The sequence below is a fragment of the Netta rufina genome (genome assembly GCF_964035555.1).
Source record: "Netta rufina genome assembly, chromosome: 19".
In the NCBI taxonomy this organism is placed as follows: domain Eukaryota; kingdom Metazoa; phylum Chordata; class Aves; order Anseriformes; family Anatidae; genus Netta; species Netta rufina.
Window position 1 is genome coordinate 1,382,177 of NC_140143.1, and position 20,781 is coordinate 1,402,957.

The window sequence follows — 20,781 nt, forward strand, 5'->3', positions numbered from 1 at the left end:
GAGAGGGCTGGGGCTGCTGGCCGGGAGCGCACAGGGCTGCTGGGGCTGGGGGTGCCTTGGTGGGGTGTGGGGGGGATGTGGGGTGCAGACACCCCCTGCTTGGGGCCAGCCCGTACCCCCCGGCGTGCCCCCACTCTGGGGACCCTCCCAGGACCCTGCTGTGCCCCCCGTGCTGCCCACATGCCGGGTCCATGCCCAGGGAGCCGCGGTTCCTGAGCAGGGCACCGTGCCACGGGAGCCTTCGGCCTCAGCATCCTCCTCGCTGCTTTGCCCTCCCCTCCGGCTGCTCCCAGCCCCACTCTTTTCGCCCTTTTTCCTCGCGCCCCCTCGACCCCCCGAGCAGCTCCAGCCCGCCTGCACGGCTTCGCTCCCCGCGTTCCGAGGCGAGGAGCCGCTCTCCCAATTTTCCAGCGGGTTTCCATGGCAACTGCCCTTTTCCTTCCCGCAGCAAGCCGGCTCGCGGCGGGAGCCCCTCGTTGGCACGCGGCGAAGGGCAGGCGGGGAGCGGGCTCGGCGGGACCCCGGTGCTCATCCAGCAAAGGGCAGGGACATCCCCAGGGGGGGGAAGGGGGGAGCTGTCCCCACCAGGAGCATCCCTGGGGACCTTGGGGACCGGGCACCATCCCCTGGCCACTTGTTTCCTTCATCACCAGCTGCTGGCGTGGGGGTGGCTCTCCTGGGGGACCCCAGCTCGCTTCATACTATGGCACCCCGCAGCCCCTCGATGCCTGCTGTCACCTTGGGTAAGAGCAAGGTGGTGAGGAAGGGAGGCGGTGGAGGCTTGCCCGGTGTGCCCCATGCCCTGGCACCGAGCTCCCCGGGGCCAGCTCTGTTTTTTCCGTGCGTGATCTCGCCGGTGCCGGGCTCTCCCGCGAGCTCTCCGGGGTCTGAGTTCTCCCCGTCGGAGGAATCACCAGATGCAAATCAGGCAGCTCGCTGCCTTTAATGAAACCCTCCGAAGGAAAGCGCTTCTCCGGTGGATTGAGGATATTTATTTCTCATACAAGAAATTTAACATGCAGATTAGTTGGGGCTGGTAATTCATCACATGAGATTGTCCTATTAAGGGCTGCATCGAGTCCTGCTGCCTTCGGAAATTGCCTTACACATAGATTACCTCTGGACAGCCTCCCATCCACGGGGACGCATCTTCCATCCCTGCAGCCAGCCCCCTCTCCTCTCCCCACGCCCTCCACAGCTGCTGGGGGAGCCCAGCAGCCCCTCACGGAGCCCCCGGCGCTTCCCAAGAGCCCGGACCCCCCGTGCCAGGAGCTGGGAGCCCAGGAAAATAAACCCACAGCTCCAACATGTGCCGGATTTGCTCCTTTTTTTCTGGGTCTCCTTGGCTCCCCTCGCTGGGCTGTTTTGCTGGATTGGGGTATTTTGGGGTGCACGTCCCCCGGGGATGCAGCGTGCCACAAACACCAAGCCTTTATGGCCCTCCGGGGATCCCAGGTGTTTGAAGCAGGTACTTCACCCCCAAATTTTGTAAAAGATGTGGCAGAACCCCCTGAAAAGCAGTCCGGGGGCACGCTGGGTGGCTCACCCCAGGCTCCCCGGTCGCACCCCGAGCTGGGACGGTGCCAGCCAGGAGCAGAGCCCGGGGCTGCCTGCGTGAGCTCTCTGCCAACCCAGGTGTGAAGCACAGCCTGGGGAGCTAATTGCCATTCATTAATGTAATTAACAAGCGTTGATGAGCATAAGAAGGGGGCTGCAGCCAGGCTAAGTGGGTGCTGTGCTGTCTCTGTGCTCAGCACCGTGGCGCGCTGCTACCATGGAGGCTGCGCCCAGTGGGTAAGGGCAGCGTGGGGTGGGCTGTGCTGGTGCTACTGGTGGCACTGGTGGCACAAAACCTCCCCCCTGTCCCCCAGGGGCTCGTTTGGCTCGGGCAGCAGTGGGAGGGAAGCTCCACGGGGAGCTGCTGAGCCCAAAGCTGCCGCTGCTGGCACCGTGGATGAGTTCTCAGGGAGCGAAGCACCCGGGGACCCTTTGGGTGCCACTGGTGGCTGGCTGCAGCCCCTTGCTCCCCTCCCAGCTCCACAGGAGGGGCAGTGGATTGATTTTGGGGCGTTAATTATTAAAAAGCTTGTTGTCCGAGCAGGGCCAAGGGAGGCAGTGACTCACGGGGCCGCCGGTGCCCTGGCGATTCCCCTGACCAAAGGAAAACCTCGCTGGCAAGCGGCGAGGCGACGGCTCCGGCCACGTGTGTCAAAGCAGAGCCCTTTCCAATCAGGAGCTAATTGAGATTCGATAATAGAGCTAATGGGCGCTGATGAAATCCCGGGGGGAGGATTTAAAAACATATTGAGCCGGAGCCCAGCGTGGCGGCGTGGTGTGGGTGAGGCGCTGGGGCACTCGGCTCAGATGCTGGGAGTCATTAAACCCTCGCTAAGTGTGTTTTAATGCTCACTTGACATTTCATTATCACACAGTAACTATTCAAATACATGTCCCCTCTAGAATTAATTAGTCGTTATACAGGATATTAATCAAAGGGGGCTGTGCCAGCGTGCTTATACCCAAAATCCGATCCAGCTGTTACCGGGCTGCATTGGAGGAACCGCTCAGATTTCTGCGCTCTCCTGGCTCGAAATTTGATGGATCGGATCCTTTGGCTGGTGCTTTTCCCAGCCCCTCTCCACCCCCTCAATCTAATAATAATTCGGCAACGTCAGCCCCACGCTTCTCAGCAACCCTACAATAACAGAGCCGCCGGCATCAGCCAAGGTTGGGGCATCGCTCTGCCGGGGTGCGGGGGTCCCACGGTGTTGTGAGCGACCCTACAATAACAAGGCAGGGCGTGCTGGGTGCTGGATGTGCCGGGAATTGGAGCAGGAGGAGTTTGGGGACCCTGTGCCCGCGGTGTTGGTGCTGCCGGTGCCTTGCCAGGGTGGCACGGTGAGGGGGTGGTGGCTGGTCTGGGTGCTGTGCCATATGAACAGGGCGATGCTCCCCTGGCTGTGGGGTCCCTGCGCAGGCACCCATGGGAGAGGGGGATCCTTGGGGCTGCTTTTTCCTTGGGGCACCCAGGAGCTTCCCCTCGCTGCCCCATGGGCTGTGCCACAATCTCCCTGCCCCAGGGCGAAAGCAGCTGCTTGGGATCGGGTTGGGGTCGGGGCTGGGGGCTCTTCACCCCTTTTTTCCACGAGCACGGAGGGGAGCTGGGGCCGAGCTGTTAAGGGGAACGTGGCAGGTGCTTCCCTGGCGCAGCAGGCGGATGGAGAGGGCTCGGTTTGCAGCGGGAGCCCATCCTTCTGTCAAACCCAGCCGGTGCCAAAGCCGCCTCCTGCTCGCTGGATGCTTCTGCAAAGCCCCCGGTCCCCCGGCACGGGGATTCGGGACCCCCCCGGTGTGAGCACAGCACAGACGTGTCCTGAGCGAGCCTGGAGACGGCGGCTGCTTTCCGTCAGGGCTTTCTTCTGAAGCGCTGGCCACTTCTTGCCTTGGAAGCGCTTTTCCCCGCGGATGATGCCCTGTCAACCTCTGTCTGTAACAGCAAAACAAGCAAGCCCCTGAAACAGAGGAGTCAGCAGCACGGGATGCTCCCGGAGCCAGGCAAGATTTCCTTCCCAGCTTGAACTGGTGCAACACGTGCTTGCGGGATCGTGTCCTGGCAAAAAAAAAACAACCTGTTCGGCTTGGATTTGGGGTGCTGCAGCCCCTACCTGCCCAAACCTGGGGGGCTGCGGGCAGGGGGCTGCACCCTTTGCCTCTCCCCTTCCTCGCACCGAGCCCCCAGGCAGCGTTCAACCCCCGAGAAGCCTGAATTTGGTCAATTTGGTCCCCATCCCCCTGCATCCCCGGCTGGGGAAGGGAATCGCATCCGAGCAATCTGGGATAAAAGCTTCTGCAGAAGCCAAGTGGCAGCGAACGGCGTCTCTGCTCGTGTTCGGTTAATAACTGCGGGCCAGACTGCGCCCGGTAATTGATTTCCTTTCTCTGGGCTATTTTCATCCGCTTAGGTGTGTGCGAAAGCTCGTCTCCTTAATAGCTCCTCCAGCTCCGGTGGCGCAGGGACGAGGCCCCGTTAATTGGGCTTTGCAGGGCTGTCTCCGGCGGGGGGGTGCCCACGGGGGCGTCTCGGAGACGAGGTGCTGCAGAGGGAGCAGATCAGACAGTGGCGGGCGCCTCGTGCACGGAGGGGACGTGGCGAAGAGGAGAGGCACGGGGGGCTGCAGGGGGGCTCTGTGCGCCCCTCTGCTGCGGTGCGGGGGGCTGGCGTGGGCCGGTGTCCGTCCGTCTGTCCGTCCATCCATCCACACACGTGCAGGCGTCGCGGCGTGCCCGCATGATTCATCAACGAGGACAACGCAAGGAGAGCGCGCCCATTATTTCTGGTGTCCGCCTCGGCTCCTGACAGCTCCCTGGAATTGAAATATCTTATTTAAAGCCCGGAGGGATCGTTTTAAATACCAGCCGTGGCACTCAAGGACTCGTTCCCAAAGGGCGCCCTCCCTTCTCCCGCGGGCGCTCACGGTCTCTGGCACACCAGGTGCCCTTTGCTGCCTCGGCGCACGGCCCCCCAGGGGAGCTGGGTGTCCCACCCCGGGCCCCCTTTGCAGGGGAAGTCGGGACCCCTCCAAATCCATCCCTTTGCTGTGGCCACGTCGGTGGCAGTGCTGTGGTGCCCTGCACGGTGCTGGGGCTCCGAATGCCACCACCACCATGCGGAGCATCCCCGAGGCAGCTCAGGGCTGGACCTTAGAGCCTACAAAGTGCCCCTGAGGGTGGGTGCTGGCAGGGGTCCCTCCGAGGTGCCCAGCCTGGCTCGGGGGCAGCCCCACGCCCCCAGCGCCATCTCCCTCCCACCCCAGGAGATCCCCGCAGAGGGGACGCGCTCCTCGCATCTTATGAAAGTTTAATTGACTCTCTGCTAGCGAAAGAACAAACAAAGCTCTGCCGAAACAGCCCGCGGCGTGCTTTAATGCCAGATTGGATTTCGGGCGAGGAGGGCTGGGCTTGCTTCTTTCTTCCCCCTCCGTTTTATCTCGGAGCGCTCCCTGTGCGGGGAGGCAGCAGCGCGGAGCCTGCTCGGCCCCATGGGGATCAGCTGGGGGGGCTCCCCCAGGGGGACCTGTGGTGGTCCCAGAGGCTGGGAATGCACTGAGATGTGCTGAGCGGGGACTGGCTGATGCTGGGAGCTGAGCCGTGGTTATTTCCCCTATCTGTGGATCAGCCTGCGCGGCGCTGGCGCTGATAAGAGCGGCGACGAGGGCGCTGGGGCTGATAAGGCTCAGCCCTGGCTCATCAGAGCGGTGCTGGGCTCAGAGCTTTGGTGGATGTGGGGCTGGGGGGAGCACGAGGAAAGGGGCTCCTTGCTAATATCGGGCTGGGAAATGCTCCAGTCCCCACAGGGCAGCCCCAGTGCCCCATGTCCTGGGTTCATGCCCTGCTGAGGCTGTCGGAGCCCCACGTGCGAGGGGCAGCAGCCCGGGCAGACCTCCCAGGCTTGGCTTTCTGGAGAAGGTGGCACCACCAGCAGGTCCCAGGTCGAATCCTGCTTCTGACAGCCCCAAAACCACTTACCCAGCGCCTCCCACCCACGAAACCAGCACCTCGGGCAGGCAGGGGGGTGACGAGCAGGGGGGCTGCGGGCAGGGGTCACCTTGGCAGCTCCTTGGCAGCTCCGTGTCCGAACAGCAGCTGCGGTTTGGGGAAGGAGCCCGGTGCTGCCCGGCCACCACGGTGCTGGCGTGGGCTCAGCGCTGCTCCCTCCTGCAGGTACATGATCACCTCGCTGGACCGCACGCACGCCGGCTTCTACCGCTGCATCGTCCGCAACCGGATGGGAGCCCTGCTGCAGCGCCAGACCGAGGTGCAGGTGGCCTGTAAGTGACAGCCCTGGGGACAGCAGGGACAGCCAGCCTGCTGCGGCTACAGGGCTCTGAGCTGGTTTAGGTACAGCTCGGGGACACACGCAGCTGGTGTGGGAGCCTGGAGCATCCCCCAGGGTGATGCTGATGGGGACAGGGCTGTCGCTGCCTCCCGGCTGCTCTGTCCCCTGCTCGGTGCCGCGGTGGCTCCCTGGGGGTGTGAAAGGCAGCACAGCGTGGAAGCAGCCCCGCTCCTCCCTGGAGCACGTAAAGCAAACACCGTTTGTAATCGTTAGGGAAAGCAAACAGGAGTGCGCCCGGGGCTGGCGCCGCATCCATCAGCGCCGAGCTGGGGGAGCAGCGGGCGGGAGGGCACCGAGCCTGCAAACGGGCACCCCACGGGGGCAAGGCAGGGATGTGTGGGGCCTCAGGGGCTGCACGGTGGTGGCAGGACCCGAGCTGGGGGCACATTAAGGAGGACAGGAGGGTGCTGGTGCCCGGGCTTTTGGCTCCGTGTCCCAGGATCTTGCTGCTGTTTGCCGCCCCCTTCCCTCCGGGGTGCCCCCAGTCCCATCCCCATAAACCCCTTCCCGAGGAGCGATGACAAATCAGGAAGCTAATGAGAAATTAATAAGGCAGCTGTGCTAACAACTAATGATAATGGCAAAGTCGTTAAAAAAAGATTCTTTACATGTTTTTAATTACAGCAATTAAGGGAAGTCAATAAAAATCCCCCCCCCTTTCCCCTTTCTCCACGCACCCTGCTTCGCTCTTTTCGCTGGTATAAATCTGCGGCCGCGGGCACCCCAACCTTGCCACGGAGCCAAGGTCATGCCCTGGTTCTCCCTGCTCGGGGGGGTCACCAGGGAGCCCCGGGGCTTGATCCCACCTCGCTGTCCCCATCCTCTTCTGGGTGATGGGGACGAGCTGCTGTGGGGTCTGCGGGGATGGCTCCTGGGACGAGGACAGCCCCGGGCACGTGGGAGCAGTTTGGGGGCTCGGGAGGGAAGAGCAGACCCCGCGGATCCTCCCCACCCCTTTGGGACCCCATCCCCGTGGCCTCCAGCCTGCTCCTGGGCCGGATCCTGCCTCGTCCCCATGCTGCTGTCCCCTCTGCCCCGCAGACATGGGGAGCTTCGAGGACAGCGAGGCGCAGCAGAGCGTGTCCCACGGCGAGGCAGCCGTCATCCGAGCGCCCCGCATCGCCAGCTTCCCCCAGCCCCAGGTCACTTGGTTCCGCGACGGGAGGAAGATTTCCCCCAGCAGCCGCATGTGAGTAGCCCCTGAGGAGCCCCCAAGCCCCGGTACCCCCTCCCCAGTATCTCCCAGTATCCCCCCAGCATCGGGGGGGGGCTGCTCTTTCCGTGCTCAGCAGCCGTCCCGAGCGCCTTGCACTGAAACCCGGGGAGGGACTTGGCGACGGACGGCTCCGTTCGCCATGGGGGAAGTGGATGGAAAGAAAAATAAGTAAAATAAGTAAAATAAGAAAATTAGAGGGAGGAGGGTGGGCAAAGGGGGCTCGGCACGTGCCGGGGCAGCAGCGGTGTGAGGGAGATGGCACGGGACACGTGTGCCAGGGATCCCTGCGGGGCCAGGCTGGGTCCCAGCGCTGCCGGAGCGCAGAGCCCGCTACTGGCAGCCTCAGCCCGTGGGAATTGAATTTGTAACCCACATTATGCAGGAATTGAACTGGGCTCCTTTCTATTTGCAGAGCAGGATTGAGGAGATAAAACTCCCTTATCTCATATTTAATGGTAAAATATATTCCCCAAACCATTTTATGTTTCCAGCAGATTAGATCGTTCCATAAAAAAAAAAAAAGAAAAAGGCGCAAAAAAAATAAAAAAAAAAGCCCTATTAATCTTGCACCACCCGATGCGCTTCGGCGGCTGCTTGGCGTGGGAGGTTTTTGGGGGGCGTGGGGCTGGGTCCTGGCATGGTCCTGGGGTCACCAGCTGAGCTCTGCTCCCTCTGAGGGACGGGGACGTGTCCGGGTGCCATCCATCTGGGGGTCCTGTGGGGTGGGGATCGAGGGTCCCGGCGCGTCGCTGTCCCCGTTGGGCTCACGGCCCCTGTCCCACGCTCTCCCCGCAGAGCCATCACGCTGGAGAACACCCTCGTCATCCTCTCCACGGTGGCCCCGGACGCGGGGCGCTACTACGTGCAGGCGGTGAACGACAAGAACGGGGACAACAAGACGAGCCAGCCCATCACGCTCACCGTGGCCAGTGAGTGTGGGGGGCCCCGGGTCCCTCTCCCCAGCACCGCCTGGCTCGTGCCCAAATTTAATTTGCAGTAAATCTCCTCGGAGGCTTCTGCTGACTTAACAGTTTGGCTGCCTCAAAATTTACACGGGCACCGTGCTGCAGAAGCCGGCGCCGGGTGCTAATTGTGCGTCCAGCAGTGCCCTCCCCGCTGTCCTCGTCTCCGTCTCGGTGCTGCCAGGACGCCCACGGGTGCTGGGATGGGTCCGTGCCCCAGGATGGGATGCTGAGATTGGCCCCACGTGGGATCCGCTCTGCTGGGGGTCACCCTGGCCTGGCCACGGACCCCTCTTGGTCCCTATTTCTCTGGCTCAGCCCCTTTCTGGACGTGACCCGAGTGGCCCCAGATGTCTGGACCCCTTGGGACCCACCCCAGGGTCCCTGCTCAGTGGTGACCCCAACCCAGGGAAACATCCCAAAGTGGCCTCAGCCCTTCTGGAGCTCCCCCCCCAGCTCTGTTTGCTCCGTGGCTGCTTTGACACCTCCGTGCCTGTCCCCCCCCTCCCCTCCCACCTCATTAATCTGCTGCTCTGCACCTCGGGCATCCCGGTGCGTAATAAACAACTTAGAGCCCGTGTTTATGGATTCAGCTATATCAGCAGCTTTCCAGCCGATCACATCTTTACAGCCTCTACATGAGGGTTTTTTACTGTCGCAATTATTTTGCTTTATATACTCCCTCCTCCACGCCAGCCGGCGCTGCGCCGGGACCTGCTGCCTGCGACGGGTGCCGGGGGGGGTCCTGGGGGAATTGGGGGGCTTAGGGGGGGAGTTGTGGAGGCACCCAGGGGCCAAGTGATGGGCTGGGACCCGCTGTGGGAGATCCGAGCCCTCAGCCCTCTGCTTCCTGCCCCCTTTGCCCCCTCCACACCATGTGGGTGCTGACAGCTGTCGCTCTGCCCCGTTCCTCCCCAGATGTGGGTGGTCCGGCTGACCCCATCGCCCCCACCATCATCGTCCCACCCAGGAACACCAGCGTGGTGGCCGGCACCTCGGAGGTGACCATGGAGTGCGTGGCCAACGCCAGGCGAGTAGCGGAGAGGATGGGGATGGGGATGGGGATGGGGATGGGGATGGGGATGGGGATGGGGATGGGGATGGGGATGGGGGACCCCCCCCATCAGCTCTGCAAGCACCGGGGCGAAGCGTGAGCCCCAGGGCTGGGTGCCCCAGCTCCCCCGTGCCACTCCGGGTCCCTTCCCACTCTGGTTCCTGCAGAGCGGAGGGAGGTGGGGGGCTGTAGAGCGGGTCTAGAGCTGGCTCTTGACGCCCTCCTGGCCCCCCCCCAGGCCGCTGATCAAGCTGCACATCATCTGGAAGAAGGACGGGGTGCCCCTCTCCAGCGGCATCAGCGACTACAGCCGCCGCCTCACCATCCTCAACCCCGCGCTGGGCGACAGCGGCTACTACGAGTGCGAGGCCGTGCTGCGCAGCAGCAGCGTGCCCGCCGTGGCCGAGGGCGCCTACCTGTCCGTGCTGGGTGAGGCACACGTGCAACGAGCTTTTGGGGGGGGTCTCAGAACCCGGGAAGAGGCGGCGGGAGAGGGGGGCGGCTGGGGTGGGAGCGGGGGATCCTGGTGCTAACGCCGCCCGTCCCGGTGCTTTCCCTTCGCAGAGCCCCCGCAGTTCGTCAAGGAGCCGGAGCGGCACATCACGGCCGAGATGGAGAAGGTGGTGGCCATCCCGTGCCAAGCCAAAGGTGAGGAGCGGCCCCCCCGGGCACCCCGTGCCCCCTCGCGGCCCCGTGCCCGCCGCGGCCCCATCCGTGACGCAGCCCCGTGCCACGCAGGCGTGCCGCCCCCCGAAATGGCCTGGTACAAGGACGCGTCCCTCCTCCGCCCCGAGCGGCTGCCCCGCTTCCAGCTGCTGGCGGACGGCAGCCTGCAGATCAGCGGGCTGCTCCCCGACGACACCGGCATGTTCCAGTGCTTCGCCCGCAACGCGGCCGGCGAGGTGCAGACCACCACGTACCTGGCCGTGACCAGTAGGTGCCAGCCCCCGCCTCGTCCCCACAGAGCCCTGCGTGGGCTCTGGGTAGGGTGGGACCCCCCCTCACCGGGCTCGATGGGGACCCCCTCCAAGCAGGGATGGACCCTCCGTGCCCAGGATGGGCACTGGGGAGGGCTTCACGGGTGGCTGTGCGTCTTTTTGCCCCCCCAGGCATCGCCCCCAACATCACCAGGGGCCCCCAGGACAGCACGGTGATCGACGGCATGTCCGTCATCCTCAACTGCGAGACCTCGGGGGCTCCGCGCCCGGCCATCACCTGGCAGAAAGGTAAAGGGGCTGGGGGCTACGGGGGCGCGGGCAGCCCCGGGTGGTCTCTGCAAACCCACAGCCCTCGGGTTTGGTCCCTGGGCATGCATCCAGTGGGCTCGGCCGATGGTTGGGTGCTGCGGGTGATGGGTCCCCCCCCCTGTGCCACCCAGGGGAGCGGATCCTGGCCAGCGGCTCGGTGCAGCTCCCGCGCTTCACCCTGCTGGAGTCGGGCAGCCTGCTCGTCAGCCCCGCGCACCTCGCCGACGCCGGCACCTACACCTGCCTGGCCACCAACTCCCGTGGCGTGGACGAAGCCTCCGCCGACCTGGTGGTCTGGGGTAAGGCACCCATGGCACCGCGCTCCGCAGGACGGGCCCTGCTGGGTGCGAGCTCCTGGGATGCCCGGGATGGGCACTGGCACGCTGCTGGGCTGCTCAGGGGGATGCTCAGACTTGCTGCCACGAGGCCACGTGTGGGACTGTCCCCACTGTCACTCCCCTGGTGGCTCTGTCCCCACGCTGATGCCCGGTGGCTCAATTTGTCCCCCCCTGCAGCACGGACACGCATCACCGACCCCCCGCAGGACCAGAGCGTCATCAAGGGGACCAAGGCGTCCATGAGCTGTGGGGTCACCCACGACCCCAGCGTGGATGTCAGGTGGGTTCCAGGGGCTGGGGACGGAGCCGGAGATGCTCGGCACCGCTCGGTGGTCCTGCAGTGCCACCTGGTGCCCTGCGCACGGGGATCCCGGCGCTGGCTCCCCTGTGCTGCTTGGGGAGGGGGCTGCAGGGTGCCAGGACGCCCCCCCGGGGTTCCCACCCGGCACAGGTACGTCTGGGAGAAGGACGGGACCCCGCTGGGCACGGAGAGCGGCCCCCGGCTGCGGCTGGACGAGGCGGGCACCCTGCACATCTCCCAGACCTGGTCGGGGGACATCGGCACCTACACCTGCAAGGTGCTCTCGGCTGGCGGCAACGACTCGCGCAGCGCCCACCTCCGTGTCCGGTGAGACCCCCCCCTCTACCCCACAAGGCACCCCGTGCCCCCCTTACCCCTGTGCCCCCCTTACCCCTGTGCCCACACCCTAACCGCTGCGCCCCCCGCCCCGTCCAGGCAGCTCCCCCACGCCCCCGAGAGCCCCGTGGCCGCGCTGAGCCCCCTGGAGAAGCGAGCCATCAACCTGACCTGGGCCAAACCCTTCGATGGCAACAGCCCCCTGCTCCGCTACGTCGTGGAGGTCTCCGAGAACAGTAAGGGGCTGCCCCCACCTGCCTCGTCCCCGTGTTGTCCCCGTGCTGGCGGCTCTGCTGTCCCCACACGGCGACACGGGGCGAAGTCCCATCCTAATCATCGCCCTGAGGCGGGCTGCGGTGAGGAGGGAGGGAAGGGGATGCTGCGGGGAGCCTGGGGACCCACAGGACCGCGTAGCCACCGGGCAGGGGATGCGGGCACCCTGCAGGCTGGGTCCTCTCCCCCCACAGATGCTCCCTGGACCGTGCTGCTGGCCAGCGTCGACCCCGAGCTGACGTCGGTGGTGGTGAGGGGCTTGGTCCCCGCTCGCTCCTACCAGTTCCGCCTGTGCGCCGTGAACGACGTGGGCAGGAGCCAGTTCAGCAAGGACACGGAGAGGTGAGCTGCGGCGGGGGAGCCGAGGTACCCCAAGGGGGACGCCGGGTGCTCACCCTTGCCTCGTGCCCCGTAGGGTTTCCCTGCCCGAGGAGCCGCCCTCTGCGCCCCCCCAGAACGTCATCGCCAGCGGGCGCACCAACCAGTCCATCATGATCCAGTGGCAGCCGCCCCCCGAGAGCCACCAGAACGGTGTCCTCAAGGGCTACATCATCCGGTAGGTGCCAGCAGAAGGGTGCGGGCACCCTGTCCCCAGCGTCCCCGGGGTGCTCGTGGGGGTGCTGGTGGCTCTGATTGCCCCTCGTGCCCAGGTACTGCCTGGCCGGGCTGCCCGTGGGCTACCAGTTCAAGAACATCACCAACGCCGACGTCAACAACCTGCTCCTGGAGGACCTCATCATCTGGACCAACTACGAGATCGAGGTGGCGGCGTACAACAGCGCCGGCCTGGGGGTGTACAGCATGAAGGTGACCGAGTGGACGCTGCAGGGAGGTAGGCAGGGACGGGCAGGGGGCTGGTGGTGGTCCCAGCGGGGCCAGGGCTTTGCTTTGGGGGTGTGGGGTTCCTGGGGGACAGGACACGATGGAGGGGTTGAGCACGGGGACCAGGAATGGGCTGCAGAGCCAAGGCACGGCTGGGGAATGTCCTGGGACACCACCCTGGATGCCCGGGGTCCCTCTGCCAAGGGAGGGGACCCGGCAGAGCCGCCACCAGCCTCCCCTTTTGTCCCCGCAGTCCCCACCGTGCCCCCAGGGAACGTGCAGACCGAGGCCACCAACTCCACCACCATCCGCTTCACCTGGAACCCCCCCAGCCCCCAGTTCATCAACGGCATCAACCAGGGCTACAAGGTGAGGGGGGATTCCCCCCAAAATCCGGGCAGCCTGCAGGGGGGAGCTCCGGGACCACCCCTCACAAAGTGGCTCAACGTCCTCGCCGGCAACCCCGGCCGCTTGAATCGATTCCAGCCCGACTATTCAAACAATATTTACCCAGATTTAACACTTGCATGGGCTCGGAGTCTCCGTAATTAATTCCAATTTGCAATTAATTCAAATTTACATTAATTAAATTGAATTAAAACATTAAACTTGTTTCTTAATCCACTCAAAAGAAGTTCGGGAATTTAATTGCCGCTGAATGCGATAACCGGAGCAAGTAGGATATTTAACGTTCTTATTAAACGCCACTTAGTATTTTTGATTAGTATTTTTAGGGCCTAATTAGTGTTTAATTAAGTTGCTATAGGCTATCTTGCACAATAGCAATTAAATGCCCAAACATCCGTCCTAAACGGAGGCGAGCGGGCGATTACGCGCCGTTATCGCGGGGAGTTAATCACCGAGCGCGCGCTCGGAGTCGGCTCGTGCGGGTAAACACGTGCCTGGTAGGCAGCCCCGAGCGCTCCCTGCGCCCTGAATCGATATTTAATCCACTTCGAATAAACGTGGGGCTTCTGGGGCTGCTTGGGGTGGTGCCGTGGGGACGGGGACGCCCGCCCCAGCGCCTTCTTCCCGCAGCTCATCGCCTGGGAGCCGGAGCACGAGGAGGAGGCGACGGTGGTGACGGTGCGGCCCAACTTCCAGGACAGCGTCCACGTGGGCTACGTGGCGGGGCTGAAGAAGTTCGCCGAGTACCTGACGTCGGTGCTGTGCTTCACCACGCCGGGGGACGGCCCGCGCAGCCCGCCCCAGCTGGTGCGCACCCACGAGGACGGTACGGGGAGGGAGCGAGCAGCCCCGTGGTGGGGTTGGTGACAGGGGGGGGGACGTGGCACGGGGTGCCCCCGAGCCCCCTCCGTGCTCGCCCCGCTCGGGGATCCCGTGGGCTCCGTCTGTGCTGTGTGCTGACTCTGGGTGTCTTTGGGCAGTGCCCGGCCCCGTGGGACACCTGAGCTTCAGCGAGATCCTGGACACGTCCCTGAAGGTCAGCTGGCAGGAGCCCCTGGAGAAGAACGGCATCCTGACGGGTGAGGGTGCTGAGGGCAGAGCACGGCCCCCCCCCGACCCCATAGCACCTCTCCGTGCACCCTGCTCGGTCCCAAGGGTTGGGCAACGAGGGGGCTGATGGCTCGGGGTGCCCCCCAGGCTACCGCATCTCGTGGGAGGAGTACAACCGCACCAACACGCGGGTGACCCACTACCTGCCCAACGTCACGCTGGAGTACCGCGTCACCGGCCTCACCGCCCTCACCACCTACACCATCGAGGTGGCCGCCATGACCTCCAAGGGCCAGGGCCAGCTTTCCTCCTCCACCATCTCCTCGGGGGTGCCCCCAGGTGAGCGCGGCGGTGCGGGAAGGCTGCGGGATGTTACTGGGGTTTGGGGGCGAGCAGCCGGTGCCGACCGCCCTGCCCCGTCCCCCCCCGCAGAGCTCCCCGGTGCCCCCACCAACCTGGGCATCTCCAACATCGGTCCCCGCTCCGTCACCCTCCAGTTTCGCCCGGGTTATGATGGCAAAACCTCCATCTCCCGCTGGCAGGTGGAGGCACAGGTACCGGGGGTGGCTTTTTGGGAGTGGCACGGGGGTTTGCCGGGGGGGGGGGAGGGCGGCTCACCCCCACTGCCTCCCTGCAGGTGGGGCAGAGTGGCGAGGCCGAAGAGTGGAGGCTCGTCCACCAGCTGGCCAACGAGCCCGACGCCCGCTCCATGGAGGTGCCCAACCTCAGCCCCTACACCTACTACAGGCGAGTGGCCGGGGCTGCGCCGTGCCGGGGGGGGGGGGCTGGAGCCCTCTCGCCCCCCGCCGTGACCCCCCCTCTTCTCCCCTCTCAGTTTCCGCATGCGGCAAGTGAACATCGTGGGCACCAGCCCCCCCAGTTTGCCCTCCCGGAGGATCCAGACCCTGCAAGCCCCCCCGGACGTGGCGCCCGCCAACGTCACCCTGCGGACAGCCAGCGAGACCAGCCTGTGGCTGCGCTGGATGGTGAGGGGGGCACCCTGGGGTGCTGCGCCCTTGGGGTGCGGTGCGCATTGGGGGGCTGGCTGGAGGCTGGGGGGCTGAGCTGGATGGGCCTGGGGGGTTGAGGGGGGTGGAACTGGGGTGGCTGTGGGACACGGGGAGTGACGGTGCCTCTTTGTGCCCCCCCGGGCCAGCCCCTCCTGGAGCAGGAGTACAACGGGAACCCCGACTCGGTGGGCTACCGCATCCGCTACGCGCGCTCGGATGGGCGGGGGCGGGCGGCGCTGCACGTCGTCCACGACCGCGTGGAGCGGGAGTACACCATCGAGGACCTGGAGGAGTGGACCGAGTACCGGGTGCAGGTCCAAGCCTTCAACGCCATCGGCTCGGGGCCCTGGAGCCACCTGGTGCTGGGGCGCACGCGGGAGTCAGGTACCGCCGAGCCCCCGCGGCACCGGGTGCCCACCGTGGCCGGCCCTGATGCTGATCCCTGCTCCTGTCCCCAACCCCTGTCCCCTTCCAGTGCCTTCCTCCGGTCCCAGCAACGTGTCGGCGCTGGCCACCACCTCCAGCAGCATGCTGGTGCGATGGAGCGACATCCCCGAGGCCGACTGCAACGGCCTCATCCTGGGCTACAAGGTGAGCGGCTCCGGCAGCCCCGGCTCTGCCTGCCCCAGGAGCCACGGCTCGCCCGGGTTGTGCCACCTCCTAGAGCCCGTGCCGGTCCGTGCCACGCTGCTCCAGCCTGGGAGCACTGAGGGGTGCGTTTTGTCCGTGTCACTTCGGGTTTTTTTGCAGGTGATGTACAAGGAGAAGGACTCGGAGGCGCGCGCTCAGTTCTGGCTGGCGGAGGGCAACGCGTCCCGCAGCGCCCAGCTGACGGGGCTGGGCAAGTTCATGCTGTACGAGATCCGCGTGCTGGCCTTCACCAGGATCGGCGACGGCGTGCCCAGCCGGCCCCCTGTCCTTGAGAGGACGCTGGATGACGGTGGGTGCCGGCACGTGGGCGAGCAGAAAGACACGGATGAGCTAAGGGGGTCCCTGGGGTGCCAAAAGCCACCCCGTCCCGTCCCCTGGGACAATCCCTTTTCCCAGGGATGCCGTTCCCAGCGGTGGGGGACGGGCCCCGTTTGTGCTGTGCCCCTCACGGTGGTCCCCATCTCTCCCCCTTCCAGTGCCCGGCCCCCCCGTGGGGATCCTGTTCCCTGAAGTGAGGACGACCTCGGTGCAGCTCATCTGGCAGCCGCCCGCAGCACCCAACGGCATCATCCTGGGTATGTGGGGAGCCGTCCCGTCTGCGCTGCTCTGCAGGGGGTGCAGACGTCCCGTGGGAGCAGGGATCAACGTCACAGGGCAGGGACCAACTCCTGGCCACCCCCAGAGCACCTCAAACCCACCCATTGCCCCCAGGGTTGGGACAAACCCCCCCTACTGTCCCTAGGGAGGGAGGAGGGATGCTCTGAGTGCTGTTCCCTTCCCCGCAGCCTACCAGCTCACCCACCGCCTCAACACCACGGCGGCCAACGCGGCGGCCGTCGAGGTGCTGAGCCCCAGCACCCGGCAGTACACGGCCACGGGCCTGCAGCCCGAGTCCACCTACCTGTTCCGCATCGCCGCGCAGACCCGCAAGGGCTGGGGCGAGGCGGCCGAAGCCCTGGTGGTGACCACGGAGAAGAGAGGTACGAGGGGCGCAGCTCTCCGTGGTGGTGGTGGGGGGTGCCCAAGGGGGGTGCCCGCAGTGATCCCAGCCCCATTGCCTCTCGCAGATCGCCCGCAGCCCCCCAGCAAGCCCCTGGCACGGCAGGAGGACGTGCGTGCCCGCAGCGTGCTGCTGTCCTGGGAGCCGGGCAGCGACGGGCTGTCCCCTGTCCGCTTCTACACGGTGCAGACCCGCGAGCTGCCCGACGGCGAGTGGGCGCCGCACCCCGCTGCCGTCAGCCACAACGCCACCGCCTTCGTCGTGGATAGGTGAGGCACGGGCCGGCCCCGAGTGAGGCCGTGCCCCGATGGGGATCCCGAGGGATGGGCGCTGCTTCGGGTACCCGCCCCGTGCTTCGGTTTTCCCCATGCGATGGGAAGAAGTTGCCCCTGGGTTGTGGTGTCCCCTGCTGCGCCCCTGCTCCGGCGGGAGGGATCCGTGGGGCTGCCCCCCGCTGCCTCACTGTCCCCGTCCTGCAGGCTGAAGCCCTTCACCTCCTACAAGTTCCGCGTCAAGGCGACGAACGACATCGGGGACAGCGAGTACAGCGAGGAGTCGGAGTCGCTCACCACCCTGCAGGCGGGTCCGTGCCCAGAGGGGCCGGGGACGGTGCCCTGGGCATCTCCGGAGCCTCACCACCCGCTTCTACCCCGCAGCCCCCGAGGAGGCCCCCACCATCCTCTCCGTCACCCCGCACACCACCACGTCGGTGCTCATCCGCTGGCAGGTACTGTCCCCTCTGCCCCCCTTTGGGGACCCGCCGGGAGGTGGCACCGAGGGGTGGCCGTGCCAGCCAGGTCCCTGGGGGCTCTCCAAGGCTGGGGATCGGGGCTGCGCTGACCCAAACCACCCTGAGGGAGCTGGGGACGGCAATCTCGGGGTGCCCCAGCTCAGAGAACCCCCTCCCCACCCTCTTTTGCAGTCCCCAGCCGAGGATAAGATCAATGGGATCCTGCTGGGCTTCCGCCTCCGCTACCGCGAGCTGCTCTACGACAGCCTGCGCGGCTTCACCCTGCGCGGCATCGGCAACCCCGGTGCCACGTGGGCAGAGCTCACCCGTGAGTCCTCGTGGCCCCAGGGGGGACGTGGGGACACCGGGCTGGGGGGTGGCACGGCGGGGGGAGTGCGGGGCAGGGCAGCGTCCTGCGTCCTGCGCTCCTCTGCCGGGTGCCAGCCCGGAGCTGTCGAGGTTGAGTTGTGCCCCGTGGAGTTGTCGCCGTCCCCTTTGTGTCACTGTCCCCTCTTGTGTCACCGAGTCTGTCAGTCCCTAACGCACTTGTCTGTGCTGGTGCTGGCTCGGTCCCGCTGTGCTCAGCTCGCTCTGTGCCTGCAGCACGGGTGTCCCCGTGTGCGCACCTAACACGGGGGGGCTCCGATGTCCCTGCTGTGTCTGTGTGTGCTGCTGTCCTCAAACCCTGAAGGGGATGGGGGTGACATCCACTCTGGGGACAGCAGGGATGCCAGGGACCCAAGACCAGACCTTGCCCTGCTGCTGCGCTCAGCAGCAGTCGCTTGGTCCCATGTGGAGACCCCACAGCCCAGACCCCGCTTGTGCCACTCACAGCAGGGGGACAGGGGACAAAAAGACTCCTCAGTGCCGTGACAGCCCTGTTGGCACCCAGGGGACCTTGTGGGGTCCCCCTGACCCTCCCCAGGGTGGGCGGCTGTGCTGGGGGGGGGGTGCTGTGAGGAGGGAGCCCCCCCTTTGCTGTGCCAGACTAACGCTGCCTGCTCTCCCCGCTCCGTGCCGTGCCACCAGCCGTCTACGCCGTGCACAACCTCAGCGAGGTGTCCCTCACCCAGTACGAGCTGGACAGTAAGTCACCGCTCCTCCTGCCTGTCCCCCCCCCTGCTGCCACCCCCCTGTGTCACCCCCAGCCTTTACCATGGGCTGAATCCTGCCCTGCGCCCAGGGGACGCCTCCGTTGGCTCCTGCTGCTCCCCGGGGACACCCTCAACAAGGGGCCCCCCCGGGGGTGGTGGGACCCCGCTGATCCCTTCCCTTCTCCCTCCCCCAGACCTGAGCAAGCACCGGCGCTACGAGATCCGCATGAGCGTGTACAATGCCGTGGGCGAGGGCCCCCCCAGCCCCCCCCAGGAGGTTTTTGTGGGTGAAGCGGGTGAGTCTGACTTCCCGGGGCGCTCAAACGCCCTGGTACCCTGTCCTCCCCCGTGTCACCACGCGGCAGCCCCGTGGCCCCCATCCCCTCTGCACGCCCCCGAGGTGCCCGTGCATCCCCCACACCTTTTAGGGGGGGTCTCTCCCCCTCCCTGGCCGCAGCCAGGCGGTGATGCTGTCCCCTCCCTCGGCGCAGTGCCCACCGGCGCGCCGCAGAACGTGGCGGTGAAGGCGGCCACGGCCACCCAGCTGGATGTCACCTGGGAGCCACCACCCCCCGAGAGCCAAAACGGGGACATCCAGGGCTACAAGGTACCGAGCCCCGGCCACCGGGCAGCTGGCACTGAACTGGGGGGCACTGGGAAGGTGCTGGGGGCACTGGGAAGGTGCTGGGGGGCCCTGGAAAGGTGCAGGGTGCCACGGGGTTGTGCTGGGCTCCCTGGGGAGATGCTGTGTGGATGCTGTTGGGGGGAGCCCTGGGAGGCACTGGGTGTACTGGGAGGTGCTGGGTGCCCCGGGAGATGTCAGGAGCGCCACCAAAAAGGGACGCGGGGCGCAGCGGGGCACCAGAGGGCGCCGTCGGCCCTCGGATGCGCTCGGTGCGGGGCTGTGGCTGCGCGCTGCAGCCCTGGGCGCACCCAGCGCGGATCTCCGGGGTCCGTCCTGTGCCAGAAGCGCAGCATCACGAAATATCCGAGCTGGGAGGGACCCCCAGGGATCATCGCCTCCAACTCCGGGTCCCCAAAGGCGCACCCAAAAAAATCAGCGCGTGTGTGAGCTGCGGGCAGGGCGCACGGCCGGGGTCCAGCCCAGCCTGGAGCCGGCCTCGAGGGGAGGCTGCTGCTTTCCCTCCTGCACACCCAGAGCCCCCAGGGGTTTAGGACAGGGGTTTAGGAGCCTGGGCAGGACTTCAGGGGGTGTCTGAGCACCACGAAGGGCCCGGAGGGGTGGAAGGGGGGACGAATTGGGCACGAAGGGGGTCGCCTCGCCGTCCTCCTGCAGATCCACTTCTGGGAGGCTCAGAGGCACAACGAGAGCGCGCGGGTGAAGACGCTGTTCCTGCCCGAGACCGGGGTGAAGCTGAAGAACCTGACGGGGTACACCTCCTACTGGGTCAGCATTGCTGCCTTCAACGCCGCTGGAGACGGGCCCCGCAGCCCCCCCGTCAAGGGACAGACACAGCAGGCAGGTGGGGACGCGGCACGGCCACCCCCGGCGGGGAGAGGGGCCGGCACGGTGCCGGGGGGGGGGGGGGGGCATCCCCGTGAGCGCTGAGCTCTCCCCGTGTCCCCCCCACCTTGCCCCGTTCCCTTGCAGCCCCCAGCGCCCCCGGCTCCATCCGTTTCAGCGAGCTGACCACCACCTCGGTGAACGTGTCCTGGGAGCCGCCGCCGCTGCCCAACGGCGTCCTGGAGGGCTACAGGCTGGTCTACGAGCCCTGCATGCCCGTGGACGGTGAGGGCACGGCGGGGGCTGCTGGGGGAGCGCGGGGGGGACCCGGCTCAGCCTCGGTCCCTGCAGGTGTCAGTAAGATCGTGACGGTGGACGTGAAGGGGAACAGCCCGCTGTGGATGAAGGTGAAGGACCTGGCGGAGGGCGTCACGTATCGATTCCGGATCCGGGCTAAAACCTTCGCCTACGGGCCCGACATCGAGGCCAACATCACCACGGGGCCTGGGGAAGGTAGGGAGGGGTGTGAGGGATGCAGAAGGAGATGTGGTTGGGGACAGCCCCCCCCCGGTGCTGCTCCTGATCACTAGGACCATGTGGGTCCCGTGGGGATGTGTCCCCGTGCCACCAGCTCTGCTCTGGGTCCCCAGGTGCCCCCGGCCCCCCCGGTGAGCCCTTCATCTCCCGCTACGGCTCGGCCATCACCATCCACTGGTCGAGCGGGGACCCAGGACAGGGACCCATCACCAGATACGTCATCGAGGCTCGGCCTTCAGGTACCGCAGCTCCGTGCGCCCGCCGGGGGCGTGACGGTTTTTTGGGGAAACCGAGGCAGGGAACATCGGCTGAGTGGGGGGGGCTGCGTGAGGGATTAGGACCCGGCGCTGGCCACGTGGCTGCCCCGAGGGTGCTGATAAAAACCCAAGGG

At 66.0% G+C, this 20,781-nt stretch overlaps 1 protein-coding gene across 1 annotated transcript in view; it reads left to right on the top strand.

Moving 5' to 3' along the window:
- Positions 1–20,781, top strand: part of SDK2 (sidekick cell adhesion molecule 2) — a gene marked incomplete at both ends in the record, with an annotated part of 43,139 nt that overhangs the window by 18,578 nt on the left and 3,780 nt on the right. The window contains 37 exons of the mRNA XM_084298319.1: positions 5,722–5,828; positions 6,938–7,085; positions 7,908–8,041; positions 8,993–9,104; positions 9,367–9,557; positions 9,693–9,776; positions 9,867–10,061; positions 10,238–10,354; positions 10,507–10,674; positions 10,891–10,993; positions 11,165–11,341; positions 11,450–11,586; positions 11,818–11,965; positions 12,039–12,179; positions 12,274–12,455; positions 12,699–12,814; positions 13,484–13,679; positions 13,834–13,932; positions 14,051–14,242; positions 14,336–14,457; positions 14,541–14,650; positions 14,739–14,889; positions 15,060–15,297; positions 15,389–15,504; positions 15,664–15,853; positions 16,041–16,139; positions 16,350–16,544; positions 16,632–16,833; positions 17,044–17,147; positions 17,221–17,291; positions 17,487–17,622; positions 18,324–18,380; positions 18,583–18,684; positions 18,880–18,995; positions 19,686–19,872; positions 20,001–20,366; positions 20,504–20,629. Coding sequence (XP_084154445.1) covers positions 5,722–5,828; positions 6,938–7,085; positions 7,908–8,041; positions 8,993–9,104; positions 9,367–9,557; positions 9,693–9,776; positions 9,867–10,061; positions 10,238–10,354; positions 10,507–10,674; positions 10,891–10,993; positions 11,165–11,341; positions 11,450–11,586; positions 11,818–11,965; positions 12,039–12,179; positions 12,274–12,455; positions 12,699–12,814; positions 13,484–13,679; positions 13,834–13,932; positions 14,051–14,242; positions 14,336–14,457; positions 14,541–14,650; positions 14,739–14,889; positions 15,060–15,297; positions 15,389–15,504; positions 15,664–15,853; positions 16,041–16,139; positions 16,350–16,544; positions 16,632–16,833; positions 17,044–17,147; positions 17,221–17,291; positions 17,487–17,622; positions 18,324–18,380; positions 18,583–18,684; positions 18,880–18,995; positions 19,686–19,872; positions 20,001–20,366; positions 20,504–20,629 — 5,435 coding nt within the window. The remainder of the gene's footprint in view (positions 1–5,721; positions 5,829–6,937; positions 7,086–7,907; positions 8,042–8,992; positions 9,105–9,366; positions 9,558–9,692; positions 9,777–9,866; positions 10,062–10,237; positions 10,355–10,506; positions 10,675–10,890; positions 10,994–11,164; positions 11,342–11,449; positions 11,587–11,817; positions 11,966–12,038; positions 12,180–12,273; positions 12,456–12,698; positions 12,815–13,483; positions 13,680–13,833; positions 13,933–14,050; positions 14,243–14,335; positions 14,458–14,540; positions 14,651–14,738; positions 14,890–15,059; positions 15,298–15,388; positions 15,505–15,663; positions 15,854–16,040; positions 16,140–16,349; positions 16,545–16,631; positions 16,834–17,043; positions 17,148–17,220; positions 17,292–17,486; positions 17,623–18,323; positions 18,381–18,582; positions 18,685–18,879; positions 18,996–19,685; positions 19,873–20,000; positions 20,367–20,503; positions 20,630–20,781) is intronic.